Consider the following 23,068-nt stretch of genomic DNA (forward strand, 5'->3'; position numbering starts at 1 on the left):
AAAACAATGTCTCAAAGCATAAACAACATTTTTCCTAGCGTAAATGACAAGGTGAAAAGTGTGCTAATAATTTAAGCTAATATTTCTCATTTCTATTAAATTGTTAAACTACAGATAATCCTTAGAGTATTTTCAGTAAACCCTGTTGCAGTTTCTAGCTGAAAAAAATACTCTGAAACAAGTGTACAGAAAAACCCCATGTAATTCAAGGAGCATAGAAATTTTGGAAGTGATCAAGGTATAAACAAACACATGAAATGGAAATTAGCATCCAAACCAGCAAAATATATTTAAGCAATATCACAAATACACACACACAAAAAATCTATTTACAGATCTAAAATCGGTATGTCTGGTAAAAATCCTCCCACAAAAAAGTATTTATACACAAGAAATTTAACCCAGTTACACCGTCTACTGCTGGCAACAGAGCCGCTTTACAGCCAGCGTAGCATTAATTATGCCTTTGTAAAGTAAAGGGAAAACTTAATAAAGGTGAAGAAATTCTTTCCGGGAAAAACTTGAAGGCTGGGCAACAACATTCCCAAGGCATACAAAGCATAAGGAGCTGCAAATACTCAACTCTGGTAGTGCAAAAATGAGGAAGAATGGCTTTTTTCCCCCAATACTTGTTCAGAGAAAAATACTACTGTGAATTTGCAATTCGAATTCTTTTTAAAGACTTAAATTTGTACAACTTAGTGCATTCGCATGTTTCAGCAAGGCTGATATTATACAGGAGGTAAATGAAACAAAGTCAACATAAAATTCCTGCCGTGATATAAATTTATAACAACCTTTATAACAAAATGTCTGAATATACAGCATAGAGACAAGCCTCGGAAAAAAAGAAAAGTTTAGATATTCTCCATCCAGACAATTCTCAGGCATGTTACCGCTAATAAAAACAACTTGTACTTAACTGATAGCATATGTAACATTCTTTGGAATTGGATTTACGTTCCTCTTTCAGGGAAGAGCAGAGGGTAACTCCTCCCTCCTCTCTGGGATGAGGAGCTCCTGGTGTGCTGTCCCTCGGGCACACACCTGGGGCTGAGGGTGTGGGAGCCCCAGGAGCCAGAGAAAAACTCCACCTGGGAAGAGGGGTGAGGTCAGGACACTGTGCCATGGAGCGGTGTAGAAGCAGGGTATGAATACTGCTGAATTCCTGAGGCTCACCATCCCACACCCGGGGTTTTATAGTGTTTTGAAACACACAAGACAGTTTCTTTGTCCAAAAAGGCCTCACAGTTTTGAATGGCTGTAAACATTTCTTTTAGTTTAAATCAGCATTTTCACCACGCCTTTGCCATTTAACAAAACAATAAAATCAAAAGCAGGAATACCTTAGCTCATGTTAAAACTATTCCAAATTCAGAAAACTAGACTGCTTTAATTGAGAAAACTGGAACAGATCTGCAAACGTGGGATTAGTTTTGCAAATAATCTTTTTTGCTGTATTTTTAGCTGACTCTTTATCTAACTTTCAGCAAACTGCTAAAGAGCACCCCGTCTATCCTAGAGAAAATTCAACAGTTTGATCAGTAAGCTGAAAAATATTTAATAAACAGAGGCAAAAGATTAGCACCAACTGGTTTGCCCTGCCCAGAGCCAGGCCCATCCCTGCACTGCAGAGTGGACACGGCTCACGCTGCCAGGACAGGTCAGGAGCCCCCACACTTTTCCTCTTCTCCTTGATGTACAAAAAGAAAGATAACAATGATGTCCCTAACAATGTTAACAGTAATGGGTACAGAGTAACATTTACCCGTTATCATTACCGGGAAGTGCTATGGCTGATATTCAAAGCTTTTCCAAAACAGAAAGGACTAACTTCTTAACTTCCAAATGTTCACAGGGTGACTACTGGGTATTACAGTGTTGCTTTATGGGGACTTTGTAGAAAATTTCCAGTGCCCAAGCTGGAACAGTTTATGATCCGATCAGATGAACTTTTACTGAAATAGCAGTCAAAATAACGGTGATTTTAAAAACCAAATGATTGCCTTTATGCAATCTTTTTTTCTCTATACTCAAGGGTTGTTGACCAGAAATGGCTGAAAATGACTTCTGCAGAGGAGACTGCTGCTTTTCTACAAGCTGACAGATGCTCATTCAGCCTAACTTCAAGTATCCAACGTACGTGCTTGAACAAGGAGCTTATGTACTCAGCCCAGGCTCCAGGGGACAACTTAGAAGTGCTCTAAGGTTATTCAACAGACATAAAGGATTTGCTTGCTTGACCTCTAGCATATGAAAGCAAAACCAAAACAAATCACAGGAAAATTAATCCTAAAATAGAGTTCAAATTACTCCTCCTCTGAAAATATTTATTGCTCTTTGTTAATGAGCAGTGGAGCAGTTCAGGTCACTAGTATGGACTCAGATGTCCAGCTTTCAGATATCTGAATTTAAATGAGATGACTCCTTAAGGAACTTACGTTGGATACCTGAAATTAGATGGTGGGATTACCCTCTGTCCTTACTGAGAAGAGCCACCTCTCGAATCCGACAGAGCTGCAGTCACAGCATCTACTTCGACAGACCCCATGGACCTGAGTTGTGGTAGGATACCTCATCTTATCTCTCATTTCTTTACCCTCTTTTCATTTTCTGAAAGGGGATAGAGAAAAACAAAGTTGTGTAATATACACTAATGAAGAAACTTAGTAGCTGTCACTTGTAAATCCTACAAAGTCCCCATTTTGAAGTTGGTGGGCGCAAATTACTTTGGGTATTGCAGATCTCATAATTTAATAACACATTTTATTTTCAGGAGTTACTAATGGGTATCAGCGTTAGCACTCTCTAACTTACCTGGCTAACAAGTTCAAATGGAATTAGAAAAAACCTTGATGGCAAAGACTTAAAGAGCTCCTAAAGTCGTTTCAGTTCTTTAAATAAAAAAATTAATAAGTTATATTTTAGACAAATATCAGCTAACACCTAACATTTTTATTAAAATACTGATGGAAACAGAAAAAAGTAAACTCTAGGTCTACTGGATTGCACACACATATGCAAAAAAAATCCACTACAAATTTAACTTAGTCGATTAGTTGTTTCACTCCTTATTTTCTGCACTTAAGAAAACAAGACCAGAAAGAGATGCAGTTTCTATGACTGAAGAGGAAAGACAGGGGCAGGATTTCTAGAGTCTCATCCAGCTTTGTAAGTGGAAGGATTAAGATTGGAACCTTGGGGCTGGGAGAACAGAACTGAGGAATTCTCAGGATTCACTCCTGTCCTAAGGGAATAATCTGCTCTTTCTGGCATGTTTGTGATTTTAAGAGATCATGAACACAGCGCTCTGATCCTGTACTCAGCATTTTACAGAATCAAGGTCTTAGGCACAGCAAAAACTTCAGATAAACATGGAAACAAGGCAACACTTCTATTTCCATCTTTTATGTATGGATTTTTTTCTTTGTTAAATTCCTTGGGGTTTGTTTTTTATTTTTTTCTTCAGGGTAGCTGAAGAAATAGAAACTAGTAAACACCTGGAAAAGACAGAACCACCCTAACAGGTGAGGGAAAAACTCTCAGTGCACTTTTAATTCTATATATGAACGAACTACTGGCAATATTTACAAAAAAAGAGAAAAGATCACCAGCAAGATACTGAATTTTGAAAGTAACACTGAAAGTTTTTAAAACTGCACTTCAGAAAACATTGTGCAAGCAGCATCAGAACATTAAACATTTGTCTGATTTCCTTGTTTTCTGTGGCAAATTTCCACTCATGGCAGTAGAGAACTGAAGCAGGGGCTGAAGATGTAAAAGCAAATAAAACTAAAGATTCCTGGTAGCTACTTACCTACAATTGGCTATTCACTCATCTTTTTTATTTATTTATTTATTTTTGGCTCAGTGCTGTTTTATCATACCCTTGACCCCACCATATAATTTCAAGGATATACACGTTGATTTGAGTATTAGCTTGGTTCCTTGCCTGTATTTGAACCTTACAGTGGATAGAAATGGCAAATAAGCAGACTGTAACATTCCCAGGAGCTGCTGTCCATCAAACTGCTGACTCTGAACAAAGGCTGCTTTAAGGAACGCATGTGAACATATGAACTGTCTCCAAAATGCACGGTCATATTAAATATGTCTCTTACACAGGTACATACAGACCAGTTACAAAACTCAAATATCACAGTCCTACCCTCTTCTGTTTAAGATTGCATTTTCTAACTGTTGCATATACCGTAGCTGCTCAAAGAGCTGAATAAAGTGAGTGTAGCAGACTTTTTCAGAGAAAAATAGTCATATAAAAAGTTGCAATTACAGCAAAGTGAGAAAGTTCCCAAAGCTCTCACTTAATTTCCTCTTTGGTTCCTAATTAGGATTTGACGAGTTTGAAACCCTGTCCCGTGTCCAGCACTGTGGGAAGAAACCAACTCATTTTCAGTCTTTTCAAGCACCTAAAGCAGGCTTTACAGACCCAGAAAAGATTGAGACCACAAAACCAGTTGGCCAAATGTACTAAGGGGTAGGTGATACGTGGGAAGTACATCATCCAGTGCTTGGCAACATCGCTGCCCGTGGGCAGATGCAAAGTGTAGTCGCTCCAGCGTTTGGACACCCCGTACATCGCCTTCACCGTGCGGCCCTTCTCCGACCAGCTGATGGTGCTATCGGGGTTACAGTTGTACTCAACCCACTGCCTGGTGAAGTCCCCGAGCTGTGGAGGGTCTGCTTCCTCGATGTCTACAACTCTGGCCATCTCTGCTCCTTGCACGGCAACATACTGGTCATTCACTTTTCTTACTTCTTTAACCCAAGGCTGAGAGTTCTCACAGTCTAAAACGATGATGAGTCGGGAACAAAAAGTGCCGTTCTTTTCTCTCCACCACTCCAGAAGTGTGTCAAGTCGTAAGGCATCACCTCCTGCCACAAGGAAAAAATACTTAAGATTAGCCAGAAGAAACAGAAACCTCTGTAGAATTTTGACTGCGGGTTCCAAAAATTCCTTATTTTAACAACCTGGACAAAGATAACACAAGTTTTCGACTGATCCTCCCTGCTTGTAGATGTTGCAGATCTCCAGAGAGACATTAACTGATTCCACCTGACTTGCTGTGGCAGATGAGGCTTTAACTCACTCTTGATTAAAAACAAAAACAACCTCCCCCCAAAAAACCCCCCAAAAGAACAAAAAATCAAACACCAAACCAACCAAGCAACCAAAAAAAAACCATCCTAAAAATCCCCCCCACAAAAAAGAATTCCCTGACAGGGTGAAAGAAATTACAGCCTGGTGAAGAAATATGGAAAGTGCTAAACAAGGGAAGAAAACCTGAAATAGAGTTTATTTTGTATTCAATTCTTAATAATTTTAATTGGAATAACCCACTCTTTTTATTAATATTAAAAAGGACTCCTCTTTTAAGGAAAAGAGAGGACTTTTGAACACAGCACATGCTAACAGTTTTGAAACACAATGAGAAAGCCACCTACAGGCATAACCATCACTTTAGCTTGAAAAAGTCATGGGACCAGAAATGGAGAGATTCACTCTACAGACACAGTTGTCTTCAGAGCTTCAAGAAAATAAAAATTGGCATGGATTTTCAGCTCCATGTAACAAAAACCTCACAGGAATTTTTTCACAATATTTATTTCATATCAGCTCAGAAAACACTTGCAACTAGAGTGCCCAACTTCTCATGTTCCATCTCAGCTCTTGCTCCAACAATAATTTAAAAGAGCAGATTGTAATTAAACCAATTTAACTGTAGCAGGAAGTATTTCTGCTTATAGTGCAGGGTCTATGTAGCTTTGAAAAGCAGGCCACTTACTCAAGTGCCTTGTAAACAAGAGAATAAATCTCCATTGGCTCCAGAGTGACTATTAATGTGAAGAACTGATATGGCTAGGTGTTGGCAGGTTGGAGGTATCATACAGATTTACAACAAAAGCACTCTAGTTTGAAAATATCAATTTTTTTTTTTTTAAATACTTTTAGAAGAGATGTAGAAAAATGTGATTAAAATAACTGCATTTTGATTGTAATTGATTTTCATTGTGGAATATAAGTACATTTAGCCGTGTTTAAAATCCTGCTAGTAGGCATTTAACTGCACAGAAGAATCTTAAATGGAATAGCTGCATATTTCAGCATTTATATTTCTACCTGCAAAGGATGACAAAAAAAGTGATTCAAATTAATAGCTCAGAGTTAAAGCTTTGAGCATGCTATCTCAGTTACAGTAAAAGCAAAATTACTTTCTGAAAAAAAATGCAAACCTGGAAAATTTAGTATCAAATAAATTCTTAGTATATAAACGTACAGTAATGACTTGTCTTGGTACATGATCCCCAAATTGCTGTAGTTTTTACAAGCAGAGGCTTATATAGATGCAGTTTCCCTTTTCTAGGTAAGCCTTCTGTGCCAATCAGCATTAAAAATGTCTTTATTTGTTCATGTTTTAAAGGAATATAAATAAACTTTGTTTTAGGGTAACTATGCAGGGCTGCAGGTGATTTCAGAACAGCGGATAGAACTGCCCAAAGAAAACCTCACCCTTCACACACACAAGCATAAGCTCAGCTTCTAACCCTACTGACCCCAAACACATGGAGTCATCGACCGGCACAAGATTGATGCACCAAGCTGTGTCAGAAACCCAGGTGTCTGCCCACAGCCGGCTCTTTGGCAGGTTTTGCCAGCAGCCAAACCCACAGTTTCAGCAACAAGAGCCAAAGCTTCACCAGCCCAGATCTTGCCTGTGCCTTCACTCAGAGAAGGTGACCTTCCGGGTTGTTTGACTGGTCATAACTTTACGTATGGCTAGTTAACAGTTTCTTTTGTACACCACTGTGTTACATCTCTGCTTCCCACAACAGAGAAACATCATTAGCAAACTAATAAATCCAGTAAGTCTCCTTTAAAAGATGCCATGACAAAGCAAAGATGATGTTGCTACTGCTGTGTCACATCACAGCGTAGGCCGGGGGAGAGACACTACTTCTATTAGATCCCAATGTTGTATTTCATTGTTACCATCTCACTTCATCCTCTCCAGAGGTCAGAGGACAGTACACGTTCGTTACTGGAGCTGATGACCAAAAGTTCCATCTGGCACAAAATGCCTCCGTCCAATACATTCGGCACAATTACACAACCAGTTTATGCTTCAGGTTACATTCAGAAGCAGTGCTATCTGGAAGGAGTATCAGGTTGCACTCCATGATTTATCTAAAATTAATCACCAAAAAGGATGCAAGACGTGTAAGATGTGTCAGCTGCCTGTTCCTCTCTTTTATGTAACGATGCATATCTCCAAGTAGAAGCTGAAGATGTGCTTGGACAGAGAACTGAAAAAGAGCTTTGTAGGAAAGCTGAACACCAATGCATTTACACATTGTATCTTTTAGCACAGAAAGTTTCTTTTTATTTTCCCAGTTACCTTGACCCTTATCCTAAAAGTGAACCAAAACAGGTAAACATCCTGCAGATGAAAGCTGACCTAGGCCTGAACATCTCAGCATGACCACACGCAAAGCCAACATCCGTCTGCACTGCTGAAGAGCACGAGCCACTGGAGAGAGACTCTTGACAAGCAGGCAGGCAGGCCGAGTGCTGTCCAAGAGAACTAACTCCCTCCCAGGAAGAAAAAAAGTTCCGTATTTTCAATGTATTTACTACAAGATTCACCTTTCGCACACAGCAACCTGGGAAGGCCAGCTCCATACGGCCGGAGAGGGAGGCTAAACCCCCCAATGATTTGAAAACTTCAGTAGGTTTACCAAAGAATACAGTTGAGATAGGATTGCCTATTACAGAGAGATCAAAAATGGGCCAAGAAAAGGGGAATTGGTGAAGTCTATGCCAAGCGTATGATGAGGCATTAAACCGGCCCTTTATACAGGGGGTCTGTAGCCTTGAGCCTACACAGTGACCCCTGAACTCCAGGATGTCAGCAAACCATAGCTGTTTTCATGATACAAAGTTTGCTGTATATTTGAAGACCTTCTTTTCTAGTGTGGATCACATTCCTGCCTATTTTTTTTACCGATTATTTTACCAAAAAAAAAAAAAAGAGCACATGACACAGTGACCAGGAACACTGTGTAATTCACTCTGCCATGTCCAGGGAATGGGAAGAGATTATGCTTGTTCATTACAGTGAAAAAACATTCGCCAAAATACAGGGGAAATCTGTCTTTAGAGCTGGTGGGGATCATTTCCACTTTACTTTTCTGGAAAAAAAAAAAAGTAGTGATCTTTAAAGTTTACTTGTTGACTTGTAAGGGGAATATGAAACCATGGTTAAATTTGTTTAAACTTTAAATATTTGGGGTCAACAATATTCAGACAATTTTGAGAACAAGTGCAAGATTAGTTAGCTGCAAAAGGATTTTTATCGAAGTGACTAAACACTGAAATGACACAGAAGTTCATGAACACACCTGACTGTCATACAGAGCAAGGTAAGTAAAGAGCTGCATCTTTACATCAAGTGAGCTGCATACAAAAGGGTCCTCTGTATTTCTCCATTCTCTCCACGAGCAGAGGTAGCCAGCCGGCAACCTTCCCTATTTTGAGGACCCCTTGTATCCCCTGAATCTCCCCACACCATGCTCTGTTTATTACCCTTTCCTTTCTTCCTTCCCCGCCAGGAGCTCATATAAACCTGTTTGCCAAAGACTGGTGGCTCTTTGCCATTCTGGACTATCAGATTAGAAATGTGACCAAAACTTCAAAGTTTTGCAAAACACTACGATTTTTTACAGAAAGAATTAATTGATATGGAAAGTTTATCAATACCAAAACTATTAATAAAAAATTCCCCAGTTACCTGCCAGCGCCCATTCACCAGTGCCGTGTGAGTGCCCACTGTAGTACAAAATGTAGGTATCATGTCTGGGTCCATCTGCCGTCCGAAGTTCAAGAAAAGACTTGATTTTGGAGTGGAGGGTATCAAAGGTCAGCCCGCTCGTAGAGTAATCACAACCATAGGTCTCAATCATGTGATATGCAAAAAATCTTTGGATGGCGTTGAGCATGCCAGTAGACCTCAGATTTAACTCTTGTACGTGCTCAGGTGGGAGAAGAGTTGGTTGCCCATCGGGACTAAAGAAAGGGAAAACAGCTACGATTATGATTTGAAATTATTTCATGTGTAGTGCACTTTTAGCAATTGGTGATATTTTTTTTTCCCCTCTGCATATCTCCTCTGCTATGAAGCAGCACTGTTCTAAATTAATATTTACTTGAAACTTAGTTTATAATCAATTCAAAATACTGTATTTGAGTGAGGGACCACTATCTCCCCCTCCCTTCTGTCACACTTCTTCACTTCAAAAGGTAGTCCTCACACAGCCTCGTGCTACTCCTGCAGCTGAGATGCAGGGGGAGAGAGAGGAGCCGTGATGTGAACGTGCTGGTGGGCTCCAACCATTTCATTAAGTCCCACTGAAAGCACACTGCCTTCAGATGGGCATTTGTTCACACACAACTGGGAAAGAAGCCCAGGGAGAATGAATGTTAGTCTGCACAAAGCATCATGCAAACTGCTTTCCAATAATAGACTAAAGAGAAATCCAAGTATACATTTTGCTCAGATATTTTGAATTAATTTCTCTCTGTTCCAAACCAGCTGTTATTCGTTATGGTACTCACACAAACACAGTAATTCTTACTTGTGTGTGCTGTTCAGATGCTGATCTTTCAGTATTAAAAATATGTTTCAGATGATGGTATTCCCTGCTTATAAAATGAAAGTGCTAAGAAAATGACAAACTAGGCTGGAGCAAACCACATACACATAGATATGTGTGTGTGTGTGTATATGAATATGCACATATAACAAAAGAGTCCCTGGGTTCCCTGGGCAATGGACAGATTTTGTGGATGAAAATACAGAGATGGTCCTACTCTACTAATAGAAAACATGACTTCTGGTTTTCATATATATCTCTGTATGTATAGATGTATGTATTCTTCATGTATTTTGTTTGCCAGTCAGAGCGTAAAGCTACCTGCTTTCTTTTTTGGTCTTGCTAATTAAATTTTGTACCTCCTCACCTGTCCAGTGCCTTCATGAAGGCTAACGTTCCACTACTACAATTATATTGAATACATCACCATTATTGTTTGTCTTAGCAAGCAAAGGCTGGGCCCATTACTGAAACAGTCAAGCTTTGTTAATAAGGAAGCTCAGTTCTGTCAGGTCCTGAATAGTTGCTCAAGGGTATCTCATTCACTCAGAAATTAGAGGGAACTGCCAGAGCCAGAATAACATAATACAATGAAATAATGAAATTATTGCCATGGAAACAAAAAGAATTTATTTCTATTGTGATGTAAATTTAGAAAACTTATTTTTTTAATCCCTAACAATAACTGACTACACGGATATATTTTTTGTAAAGAGTGCACAGCTGAAGACTGTAGATCAAAGCTCAGAAAATTTCTTTTTACATTATTTTACACTATTTAAGATGCAGTGATCTAAGATCAGCATGCTACCTTCTGTTTCTTTGCCCATTAATTTTTTTTCTCTGTCCACTGAAGCCATCGCACATACTGCAAGCTGGGCGGTTTTCATAAATTGGGCACTTCTGTTTTTAAGCCTCTCATTTCAACTTAGCACTCTGCTTCTCTTGTAACTCAAATAGATAACTTACACAGCTCTTGTTTTACCATTTAGCAAAAAAAAAAGGCACACACACAATTTTCATTATACCGCTAAAGTAGTATTTGCAAGCTTAAAGCTTCTAGGAAAAACACACAAATGGGCAAATAATAGTAGCGTAATCCCTCCACCCCCAAGCACTTCTCACATGGTAGCATTTATATTGCAACAAAAACCAGCTGTAAATTCACTACCAATAACTGAGATGTAGTCCACTCACAAATCTAAGTTCAATGTCCTAAATGTAGATATCATCTCATTTAATAGAAGTCAAAATTGTTTTAAATGGATCTGTCTGGTTTATTAAATCTCTTGTTATAAGGTATCTGCACTCCATCAAATGCCCCAGCCCTCCTTTGGGAGATATGGAACATGGAACGTGCCTGTGCAGGATTGGTGTGTGAAGCATCCATTGGCTTTCAAAAAGCAAATTAGACACGTACAAAAAGGTGGAGCTGGAGTTATTCCTTTTGGAAGGTGAGGAAAAGGAAAAATACAGTATCTGCCTATTATGAAAACTTGCCTGTTAATTATTGAAAAATACAAGCAACAGCACTGCCCTGCCTCTAGAGCTAAGGGAACACTTACTCTGCCGTGAAGCTGCAATGCCCGGTAACTGTACCTGCAGAAGTTGGTGGGAATGACCACAGCGTACCCCACACACGTTCCTCCCAGGCAGTTTCCCAGCTCATGGAAAAGCCCGTGAGCCATGGACTCCAGAGGTAAAACGATGAGAAACGCACTCATGAAGATCCCATTGGTTGGCTAAAAAGAAAACAGACGGATTTAGGTATTGCAGGAAAAATCGCTCCTATCTGTTGGTTATGGTTTTATGAATAATTCCCTGTATCTAATCAAACATAATTGGGTCCTGAAACGTGTAAGTTATTATACTTAATGTATACTTATTTTTCAACATATTACACAGTGAAGTACTCTAAAGACATGTGAAGGGCCAATTTTTAGGGGTCTGGGTAGAAGGTGGCTGGTACGCAGGGGTTACCCTTCTGAAAGGAATGCATTTGAAAACACTAACAGCACAGGAATTAGGCTTAAAAGCCCTGATCATAGCTTAGCTTTACCCATTTAAGCAGGAAAATCAAATGCCATGAAATTATTTACGTGCATAAAATAAGTGTATCTGTAAATATCTGCAGGATCAGGCCTTAATCAGTAAGCACAACACAAAATATTATGTACCCAGCATCAGATGAGAGCATACTATACTGCATCATTAAAATATAGATTTAACTATTCCTGCTTTTTAATGCCAGGAGTTTCTAAAATATTCTTTGAGGAATACTACGTATCACACAAAAGATGACTTGTGAGAACATTTATGAACATTACTGCCATTAAAGGCAATTCTTTATCAGCTACATAAACATCAGATGAGAAGAGTCACTACATGACTGCAGCCTTCCCGCAGCTTTGTGCACTGAGCTTTCCTGTTTTGTAGGTAAAAAGCAATTTTGGAAAGGCTTACACTCACTGATACATAGATGATTTATGTAAAAAAAAAAAAAAGATTTTCAAAAGTTAAGTTTCAGCCACTAGCACTACTATAATAAAAATGGACTTCTGAAATGCCAGCTGTCAGCGAGAGGCAGAACAGATACAGATTCATTTTAATTATTTTAACATGATGTTACTGGGTTTAATGAGGCACTAAATGCTTTAGGAAAGGTAGAAACAGTATAATAATATATAATTAACCAAGTATTTTAATATCCATGGTGCAGCTATTAAAATTTGTTACGTAGCAAATGAAATAAATTCACACTAAGGATTTCGCTGTTGAGAGGAGTCCTGTGGCCTCTGACCACAAATATGTTTTATTTGCCTTCTTTGCATAAACCTACAATATTATTTTTTTTTTTAAATCTGGATATTGCCTTATTGTTTAGCACTCAGTGATTTGATGTGGACTAGTAGTTCGCTTAACACATAGACAAAGGTAAATAACTCGACTATATTCAGTTTTTAAACATGTAAATATTACACAACTTGGTCTGAAAGAACAGCTTTACCCATCTAGTGTGCTTCCTGCCCTAAGGAAGAATACTGGTTTCCATTATACTTCTGATAGAAGAATTTCACCTACGTGTCCCTGAAATGGTGACAGCAGTACTTTTAACCACAAATAAACACCAGAATATAATATTAACTGATAACTACATTAACTGATAGCCCTATTCTCAAATAAGTGGTAACTGTTAACTGATAGCATTATTCTCAAATTCCAATATCTGAAACCACTATAAAACTCTATCTAGCTCCAATTATGCTTTATACAATTCATGACAAACAAAAAGTTGCTTTTATTCTAGCTCTCAAGGACGTGAGGATGTGACATGGATGCTGTAGGACATTCATGTTACAGAAGCAGCACGGAGAGCCTCCCCTTACCCACAGCCCCACATGCCTGAGCACAAAAGTGCAATTAATGCCCTCACTGACTTGCTGACATTTGAGCTACAAAACTGGTTCAGATATACCAAGTCCATCAAGAGGTGACAACGCCAGTGTTAATACTGCTGTCCAATTTCATGTGGTATAATGTATTTTGATGTTTTGTGCTAATAATCTGAATCTACAAGGAGCAAGGTGTGCCTATGAAGCGCACATACATTATGGGAGATTCACAATCGCTTTTACGTACACCATCTTCTCAGCCATCTCATTTTCTTAGCATCGTTCCACGTACATAGAATAGAATCATAGAACAGTTTGGGTTGGAAGGGGCCTTAAAGATCATTGAGTTACAACCTCCTGCCATGGGCAGGGACACCTCCCAGTAGAGCAGGTTGCTCAAAGCCCCATCCAGCCTGGCCCTGAAGACATGGCCTCCACTCAGAAGGTCAGGATGAAGGGGAGAGCAAGCAGATGGAATGTAGTGAGGACAAGCACAGAGAAGCACTCACACAGCGATTCTCTGGTTTTGTGTCAGAGAACAAGGATTTTCAGAATTAATTTCCCCAAAATCCACACTATTACCTGAAATCACCAGAAAACAAGAAAGCTTGAAACAGTGTTAACAATTATGGTGCAGCCTCAACTTGTTTGTCAATAAGGAGAAAAAAACCCTACAATTAAGACAATATATTTTTTGTTTCAAATGTATTGGCAGAAAGTGCTCATTTTTGTTTTGCTCAGTTTTCAAAATGCCCTCTGAAAATGATAAGGACTCAAGAGCAGCAGCAATAAAAACTTTCAAAGTTTTGGTTAGCTCCCGTTCTACAGAAACCTTGTGAAATATACAACTTTGATGAAATAGCAGAGCGCTCTAGCTAAATTAGTTTCAAGATTTGGAGGCTTAGTTTTGCAACAGTAGATACCAGAAGAATAATTTGCTTTAAATTAAAAAAAAGAAAAAAAAAAAAAAAAGAAAAGGGAAGACTTGGGTCCTGCAGAAATTGAACCGCTTGTCTGGAAAAATCTTCTATTCACGATTGGTTAGTTAGAGGATTTTCTAAACCTTGGAAAGTCTGAATGCCTGGACCAGGAAGTATTATAATGCATTTTTATGTCAAATTCAGCTTTTCCATCATATATAAATATGATTTTTCTTGGATCTTGTTAGAGGAGCAAACAGCTCTTACACTGTATTAGTGTTTTGATCCCAGTGAACACATTACAAAATAAAAAACACACTTGCCCATAAAAACTACAGCTATCATAATATCCTAAAGAATACTACTATATTATTCCTTTATATAATTTTATTGTAAAAGTTTTCTTCCAACATACACACTCCCTGCATTTTCTTAATCCCCTAAAACACAAGCAAGTTATTAAGCCTGCAGAGTGTTCTGCAATAACACAACTTGAGATCATCACAAAGACGAATAGTTTTCACCAAGCTTCTGACTGAGCCTGACTTCCAAAGAAAAAAATAATTACATTTAATTGTTGAAATTACTCCTACTAATATGAAGATGCTGGCAGGAAAATTCATAAATACTTGTGAGATAAGGATCCTACAGAGCAACTGTAAGTATCATCTCAGTGATCCATCTTGCTCCGTATCCTGCTTTTAGTTTGTACCAAGCATTAAAGAGGAATGGGAAATATGCTCTATAGTGTTATGAACCAACTCAGCTCCATCTGAAGTTTCAACTTCATCTTCATTTAGTGACCATCTTACACTATGAAGTAGGAAAGTATTGTTAGTATGGATATTTCACATGTATAGACATCTATCTAATCGGAAGATGCTGGCACTTGCTGTCAGCACCTTTTCAGCAGCTTTGATTTAGAAGAAATATATCGCTAACAAATATAAGAATGATTAATGATGTTTAGAGAAGCTCTTTAGTAAGACAATAAAGTATTTTAATTTGGTGCTGCAAAAATAATGGCTGGTGGCATTTTAAAATACCTAAACTATAAGAACTTGCAAGAGGAAAAAATAATATCTAATTAAATTAGTAATTACAGTAAATCTGCAGATAGGTCCCTCTTTTAAGGTAACAGCTAAGATGCCAGGTGAAGACTGTCAGCACTTTAGTAAATCCAAAGATTTGGTGACTGGGCCCTACTGGAGCAGATGGCCACGGATGCAGAGGTGAAGCCAGAAAGGGATTTTGTTCTTTCATCTGTTCAAAGCATTTTCATTCTGTTTTTGCCTGTGCTGGCAATCTCAGCCCGCGGTACATCCCTGTACTCTGAGTGTCTGCCAATTCCAGACAGACCGCTCAAAAAGCAAACAGAAGATGGAGATCATCTCAGGAAACCCACCCAAAACACGAGAAGCCATTTCATCTCTTAGTCTTTGGGGTTTTTCGCCTTTTCACCACTAGTATTATGTTTCCACTTTCTTTAGCTTTTCGACTTATTGTTAAGTGTAACTGTTAAAAGACCAGGAGAATTTAGAGGTATTTTACAGCCAAGATATATAATTTTATATTCACAGATAGGACAACTCCAGTCCTAAGGAGTAAACCACAACTGGAAGTGGAACCATTCTGGAACTGTATTTAAGAATGGAGCATTACTGATGTGTGACTGATGGAAATAACGAGGAGGAAGGAAAAAAAATAAAAATGCCAGTTTAAACTGGAAGCCAGTTACAAAGACCTATAGACATGCCCTTCTGATTAAAACAGAAATAAATTACTAAACATATGTCAACTAAGATGATCACAGAATCATTGGATGGCTGAGGTTGGAAGGGGCCTCTGGAAATGGTCTGGCCCAACCCTCTGTTCGAGCAGGGCCACCCAGAGCCAGCTGCCCAGGATTATATGTACCAGACCAACCACTGAGGAGGTCCACAAGAACGTCTTTGTGTATTTCCAAGGAAAATTTCTGCTCTGCTTTCCATTATCCAAGCTGAGTAATATTTACCTGTTTTTATATATGCATATACACACACAAGTAAATATAAAATAAACAGTTCTGCTTAGCTCCTCTGCAGTAATTCTGCAAAAGCGAAGAAGTACATGCTCCATGATGGAGAAGGCTCAGGAGAAAAAGGATAATGTGATAACTAATCTACAAATATTTGTTGGATAGCTTATTCCAAATGAAAACGAGGTATGTACATTACAGGTCAAAAGAAGCTTAAAGACAAAATTTGTAAAGTTACAATGTAGATCAACTAGCAGAGGAAACAGTCTTATAACAAGCTACTGAATGGAAGAATAGTCTCTGGAGAACAATAAATAATCCATTACTCTGCCTATTAAAACAGCACTGGGAAAATATAGAAGATAGTTTGTAGAAAATAGTTGTCATGTTCCCTGGCAGACGGATTTAGTGTGTTAGGTTTCCCATCCCTGACTCCTGTTCTAACCACGGGAAAGCCTGTGCTTTAGTCCACGTGCATTTGTCCCGGCAAAACCAGAAATGGTTGTCAATTAAAAAACACACTAAAGTTTGAATTCTGAAATCGATGAGACTTTGACAACAAGCTCAATACATAAATCTGATAGTTGAGACTAACAACGAAGAAGGATTTTCTCTTGTCACCAGCGATGACAATATTATTGCAAAAGAAACTGAACAGATGAGTCGGTAAAGAAACAGTGAGGCACAGATACGCAAGTCAAATCAGCAAGGAGGGAAAACTGACAGTGAGGAAAAGAAAGGAGGGAACGAAAGATGACCAGACAGCGAGGAAAAAAACAAACAAGAAGAGTGGCAATGGCTATTTGAGAAAATATTTGAGAAATTTGAGAAAGAGACCAGAGGATGCAGCAGGGCCTCTGGGGGAAAAAAGAACAACAAAAAAAATAAACTGGACAAGCAAAGCTTGAGGAGGACTGGATTAAAAATATAAGTCAGGAAGAAAAGCAGGGGAAAATGAAGAAAGACTGCATATGATTTTAATTCAAAGAAGTTATTTAATCTGTGATGTATATGTGCAAGTAAATATAGGTGTTACTTAGAAAACTCCTTACTACTCTGAAAATCTTGTTTTTAGAGAATTTAAAAAAACTCATCATCTTCAATTTTATTAAGGCATTCTCTTTCGAGAAACACCAGGCAATCACACCACAATAAACACTACAAAACCACTAACTCTCCCCAAACCAAGAAAAAACTCATACATACAATAAACTAACTAACTGTTTAAGTACAAGTACTCAAGTGTATCATGAATACTATTATTTTACTAACCCATAAAATTCACTAAAAACAAGAATAATGTACTAAAAGTACTTCATTCCATTACTTTACCTGCCTCTGATATAGTTCATTTTTCTCTTGGTAATATTAAAAATAAGTCTTCCAGGGATAATAATTCTCCTTGGCCAGTAATTCAGAAAAACTGTACTGTTACCTTAGCACAGAGCACTTAACAAAATCTGATTTAAATTTCTGAGAAAAAGATTCCTACAAACCTTTCCAAGATCTTTGCTTGCAAAATCCAAGACTTCCATCTGTAAATTTTTCATCATTTTATTGGCTTCTGAAAGAAGTAATGGCCGAGTCATTTGCATGACTTCTGCTGGATCTTGTCCCATCCAAGAGCCTAATTATGGACAGGCGCGTGCATAATTGCTGAAATGAGTAAGTTGGAGTTAAAGAGTCTATTGCTCTGACTGAAATTACTCACACAAATGTAAAGGCAGGTGCAGAACACTTTTCTGCAGGAATTTTGCAAGGAAAATTTCAGTGTATTCCCACCAACAAGTCAAGGTGTTTTTCCATTCCAGTTAAAGCAGGGATTATTCTCAGAGGCAGACAAAGCCCCAACTGAAACACGCCCCACTGAAAAGCTGTTACTCCATTTGTGAATGCAAACAGCTTTAACGAATTAATTTTACACTTCTTGTGCTTCCTGAGCTCATCTTCCAGTTTCAGATAGACCTGATGATTCTATTCTCTACATTTAAAGCTTGTTTAAAGCTTGATGTGTTGGAGAGAGATTTTGCTCTCAGGAGACACAGATCTTCCCAAGCACATACTGAAGCACCAGGAATAAAGACTTTCAACCCAAGGCTTATTAAAAGGGCTAAGCTCGCTGTAAAGAATGGTCTTTGGCCAACAGGACTTCCAGCCTCAATAATGCTGCATGAGTCACAAAACTACTGTGTGCGCAACAGTGAGTTAATTCACCCCATATTAAAGGCCCTTCCATAAAAGGAGATTTGATGTTTTTCTGGCAATTTTAATCAAATAGGATACATCTAGCCACCAATTAGTAGACAACTATCTCTTTAGGTCTTGCCCTTTCAGACACTTGAGATTTGTATGATGTGCAGATGTAACAGTTATTAAAAACATTAAAAGTGCATATATAATGTGCTTGTAACAAAGTTTTCCATGAAACAGAATCCCTCCCACCACCCCATTTCTGGCTGTAACGTAACACACACAACTGAGCTAGACTTTTTAGGTGCTAGGGTGAATCATTTGTAGCTGACTGTTAGAAAGTACCTTTCCGAGGCTCAGATTTTAGCCATTATACAGGAGGTCAAATGGTAGACCAAGAAGTGATTTCAAGCCACCTCTCTTATCAAACGTGGCATCGTTAAACAAGTTTTCAGTACATCCTCAGAGTTTGGAAAGGTATAAATAAAAAATGCCTTACCTTCCAGGTGACACTTAACAGATTTCAAATAGAATTGGCACTTAGTAAAATGACTACACAAATCCCAAACTGAAGTTGCAAAGACTGAAAACTGTTACACACACAAAAGATATCTTAAACAAAACATGCGAGCAAACACATTTTCAGGAACAGGTGACTGAGAAATACTTGGCATTCCTAAGAGATTATAAGGAAAAAATATGATGAAAATTTAAGTAAAAATTTTTTCCATAATATAAGAATGTAAGAGTGGATGTTTTAGGCTGCACCAAAGGTCCATCTAGAAGAATGTCTGGTCTCCAAAGAGGCCATATGGATACCTAGGAACGACTGTTAAGGACAGGCCAAGCACATGTTTCCCAAGTACTCCAGCCACTGGTGGCTCAAGGACTTCCTGAGACAGATGTGGTTTCCATACAGTAATGTAAATCTCAGTGAATTTGTCTCCATGAACTTGCCCAGCTTCCTCCTGAGCCTCTGCAACCGCTCAGCACACACAGCCATGACGTGCCATGATACGCGGCCCCAGAGCCAACTCAGAGCTCTGAGGACCTCTTCCCACCTCTCTGGATCCAACCTGCTTCTTGCCGACCTGATTCTCCTCAACATCTACATTGGAACTGATCACTCACTGTCTCTTACTGTTTACCTCTTCCCACATCACACATATTTTATATGTTGATCATGTTCTCACTTAGTTTCCTCTTTCCCTGACTGAAGCATCTTTGTTTATTCATTCCCTCCACATAAACTGTTATCGTGTCTATAATGAATTTTGTCGCCCTTCTTTGAACCTTTGCGTGTTTTCTTATCTACAGGATGGCAAGTAAGAATTGCACAGTTCCTCAAAATGCGGAAGCTATGGATTTATACAGTAGGATAATGATACCTCCAGTCCTTTCCTAATAATTCCCAATATATAATTTGCTTTTTTGGCCACTAAAAAACATTAAGCTGATGTTCTTAAGAAAAGGCATCTAATACAGCCCAAAGATCTCCTTCTACTACCACTTACTGATGTCACCAGCTTTTTTCTGGAGCCAAGTTTTCTTAAAAACAAAATGAACGCAAACAAATCCCTGAAATCCCAACCCACTAAGTATTTAGCAATAACTATTGCTTTTTAAAGAGGAAAGGCAGAGTGGTCTCTAACAGTCTGATTTACTTCTTTAACTGTTACAATACATAATAAACCACCGTAAGGAAAGTACACATTCACTGAAGAAACCTTCTTGCTGCATTAGTGTTCAGCTTGTCAGATCTCCTGAAACAGTAGACTCAAAAACCCAGCAAAGGATTCTAAAGTAGAGTCTTGAGGCCTTGAATTCCCCATGAAAACAAGAATAAACACTAGTTTCCTTGAACCTCTAGAAAAATATAAATGCCTTGCAAGAGGGTAAATTGTGTGCTCATGTATCATTGCTTTCTTCTAATTATTTTGAAACTTGACACCATCCAGAAAAAAGCAGAAAAGACCACAGTTTCCTTCTATCACTATAATAAATGATACATCAATTTATTAAATTATATTCTGGCCAGGTCTGATAAAGTATTTCATTTTCTGACAACAGGTGATATAGGCACAGTGATCTGCAACGTAAACATCACAACATCTTCTGAAGTAGGAATTATTTTAGCCAGAGACAACAGCATTCATAATCTTAATCTAATTGCTTACTAGAAATACTTGATGAAACTAATACAAATACAGTAAAAGAAATGTAAATGTAATTATCTACTAAAACTAAATTATTATAATAAAAACCTGAATTTCCTGACAAGTGTAGGTATTTGGTCTGACGCCATTCACTTTTCACAACTACAACTACTCCTTTTCCCACTGAATAGGCAAATAAGCAAGCTATCAGACAGGGGTGATGAGCAACACCTTATCTTATACCCAAACCAAAAAATCACAAACCCGAACCCATACCAATCAAAAAACCCAACAGACAAAACCTCATAAAATAATTGTAAATCTTCTTTTCCGACAAGTTTGGTAACACCTTTCATCCACAAGGTTATTTAATCTAAGAAAATCTGCAGGAATGGGCAGTAAAATGTTTTGGAAACACTATGGAGACATCTCTGTAAACTGGATCTGCCGTAAATAATATATAACTTTTATGTATTATTATTTTCTATATACATGTAATTCATATAAGAGATGCATGGGTGCAAAAAAAATTGCTATCAGTTTTTAGATAAGCTTAAAAAAACCCCCAGACACTAAACTCCCTTTCACCCTCCGGCAATTGTGACAGCACACAATGTACTTTACCTTGGGCACCGAACAAGCATTTTGAGAGAAACATATGTTTTCTGCTAAAGAAAAGACAACGTCCTTAATTCAGAAATGGAAATAAAAGTCAAAAATGTTGTGTGGTTTTAAGAACTGGTCTCTCTGAGGACCTACCCTGCGGTGCACTACCTAGATTTGAAAATAAGACACTCAGAGAACATACCAACAATTTACCACTTTATCAGCTGACCTCCAAATCCACATTAATGGTTAAATGCAAAGCAAATTTATTGAAAATTACATTCTTAAAATATGAATTTGCCTTGATTCAATTAAAATTGTCCATAAGAAAAGCCCTCAATATAGCGAGCATTACTAGGGTTCAACACAGTGATTGACTTTGAAGACAAGTTTTATGGCACAATGAATTCAAAAGCAAAATAATTTCATAAGTTGGTAAACTTAAAATACTTTGCACGCTTCTTTTGCCCCAGGAGCATTAGTTCTTCCCATTCTGCCCACATAAAGAGGCCACAGACAAGGTAGAACGAAGTGCTAGATTTGAAGAGCGTGCTAGTGAAACCAAGGGTTTTAACTTGGAATTGCTGAGCCACAGCACACCATCACACGTCGCAGGAATTTTAAGGAGCCAACAAGTCTCAGGAGCGTTCTCAAGAGGGATATTAAGATAAAGAGATTACTATTTACCTGCCAAGAAACGGCTCCCAAAACAGCGGTCGCGACAAGGCTGAAAAATACGAGCTGTTCCGAGATTAAACAGAAGTGACGCATTCCTTTAGATGCCATAACTCTGTCAAGGCTGTTGTTTTCTGCGCGGTGGGTATAGTACACCTTGTGACAGTCATTTAGTTTGGTGTGAAATCCCCACAGGGTTATAAAAAAAATCACATGGCAGATCATCCAGAAAATTCCAAAAATAGAAAACCCAGGTATCACAAAATACCAGAGATCCAAATCACGTAGTTTAAAGGCTGCAAGAATGAAAAAGATTAGTTCAATGACTCCAACTGAGATGACAGAAAGCCTTCTGCAAATTTTGCCACGGTACAAGTAGGGTTTCCATCGTTCGGTAACTGAAAGTCCACTGAAGTAAACGTCGAGAAGGGGATCTGTAATCAGGCAGCTGAAGAAACATGCCAAGGCGAATGGGTTTGTGGGGATCTGCAGCGATGGAAAAAAGAGTAAAGATGCAATGGCTCCAAAAATTGCCAAATTTGGAATTGCCAAAAAAGACTTCATACGTAAGTCGATAATCAACATGGCCAAAGCCATGACCAACAGAATAATACTCATAGATTTTTCTACCAGCATAGTTGTGCTGGCAATTGCGAATCCAACTAGCTCCAAAAATTCAACTGTTGTCAGCAAGGTCGGGCGATGATGGACGCAACCACAAATCCTCTCAACCAAAGCACATAATATCCTTAGAACAATGGCAGAGAGGAGCAAATATTTAGTAGCTTCTTCTTTCACGTCCGTTTTGAAGGCAGAATTATTAAGAAAACAGAGAAGGCCAAGCAAAAAACCAAACCAAAGATTGGAGAGACTCAAACTTGCCGTTTCCATTGAAAAATAGTAGTACAGTATGCTGGCAATTCCAAGAACAAAGAGCCCCAGAATAAATATTACCAAAATCAGTGCATCCGCAGTTTTTTCCCACCTGACATAAAGGCCCATGCAAATGGCAACCAGTAGGTTGATTCTGGCAAGATAGCCAAGGTATCTGACGGATGAGTGCATGTTCACTTCTCTGTTTGCTTCTTCCAGCCTTGTCATTGCTGCATAGAGACAATGACTAACACAGTAACGCAGTGACCTACACATGTAAACTGCAGTTAGGGGGTCCTACCCACTTGACTGAAAGCAAGTATTTGGTTTCATCCAACAAACACAATGCAGTCGTCACCTTCTGTAGTATCATTTCAGTAACAGTGGTCCAGAATTACCCAAGTCCTGGAAGAAGAATTAAAAGAAGCTTTAGTGGCAAATAATTCCTTTTAATCATACACAGCATAAACATGACACAGCCTTTCTCGCCAAGGCATTTAACATTTAAATTAAAAAACACATTGTAAAGACCAAGTAAGTGTGTTGTTAAAGGTCATTCAAATTGGAGTC

General features: G+C 38.4%; 1 protein-coding gene across 1 annotated transcript; it reads right to left on the bottom strand.

The window, feature by feature from the left end:
• Positions 1-253: 253 nt before the first annotated feature.
• On the bottom strand, positions 254-22,774 carry TMEM168 (transmembrane protein 168). The gene is made up of 4 exons (XM_014964194.1): positions 21,638-22,774; positions 11,269-11,411; positions 8,808-9,082; positions 254-4,893 (listed from the first exon to the last, which is right to left on the bottom strand). The coding sequence occupies exons 1-4, from the start codon at positions 22,772-22,774 to the stop codon at positions 4,346-4,348; spliced, it is 2,103 nt and encodes a 700-aa protein (XP_014819680.1). The 3' UTR covers positions 254-4,345.
• Between the last annotated feature and the right edge of the window lie 294 nt (positions 22,775-23,068).

This window comes from Calidris pugnax, unplaced genomic scaffold, assembly GCF_001431845.1.
Source record: "Calidris pugnax isolate Ruff unplaced genomic scaffold, ASM143184v1 scaffold44, whole genome shotgun sequence".
NCBI lineage: Eukaryota > Metazoa > Chordata > Aves > Charadriiformes > Scolopacidae > Calidris > Calidris pugnax.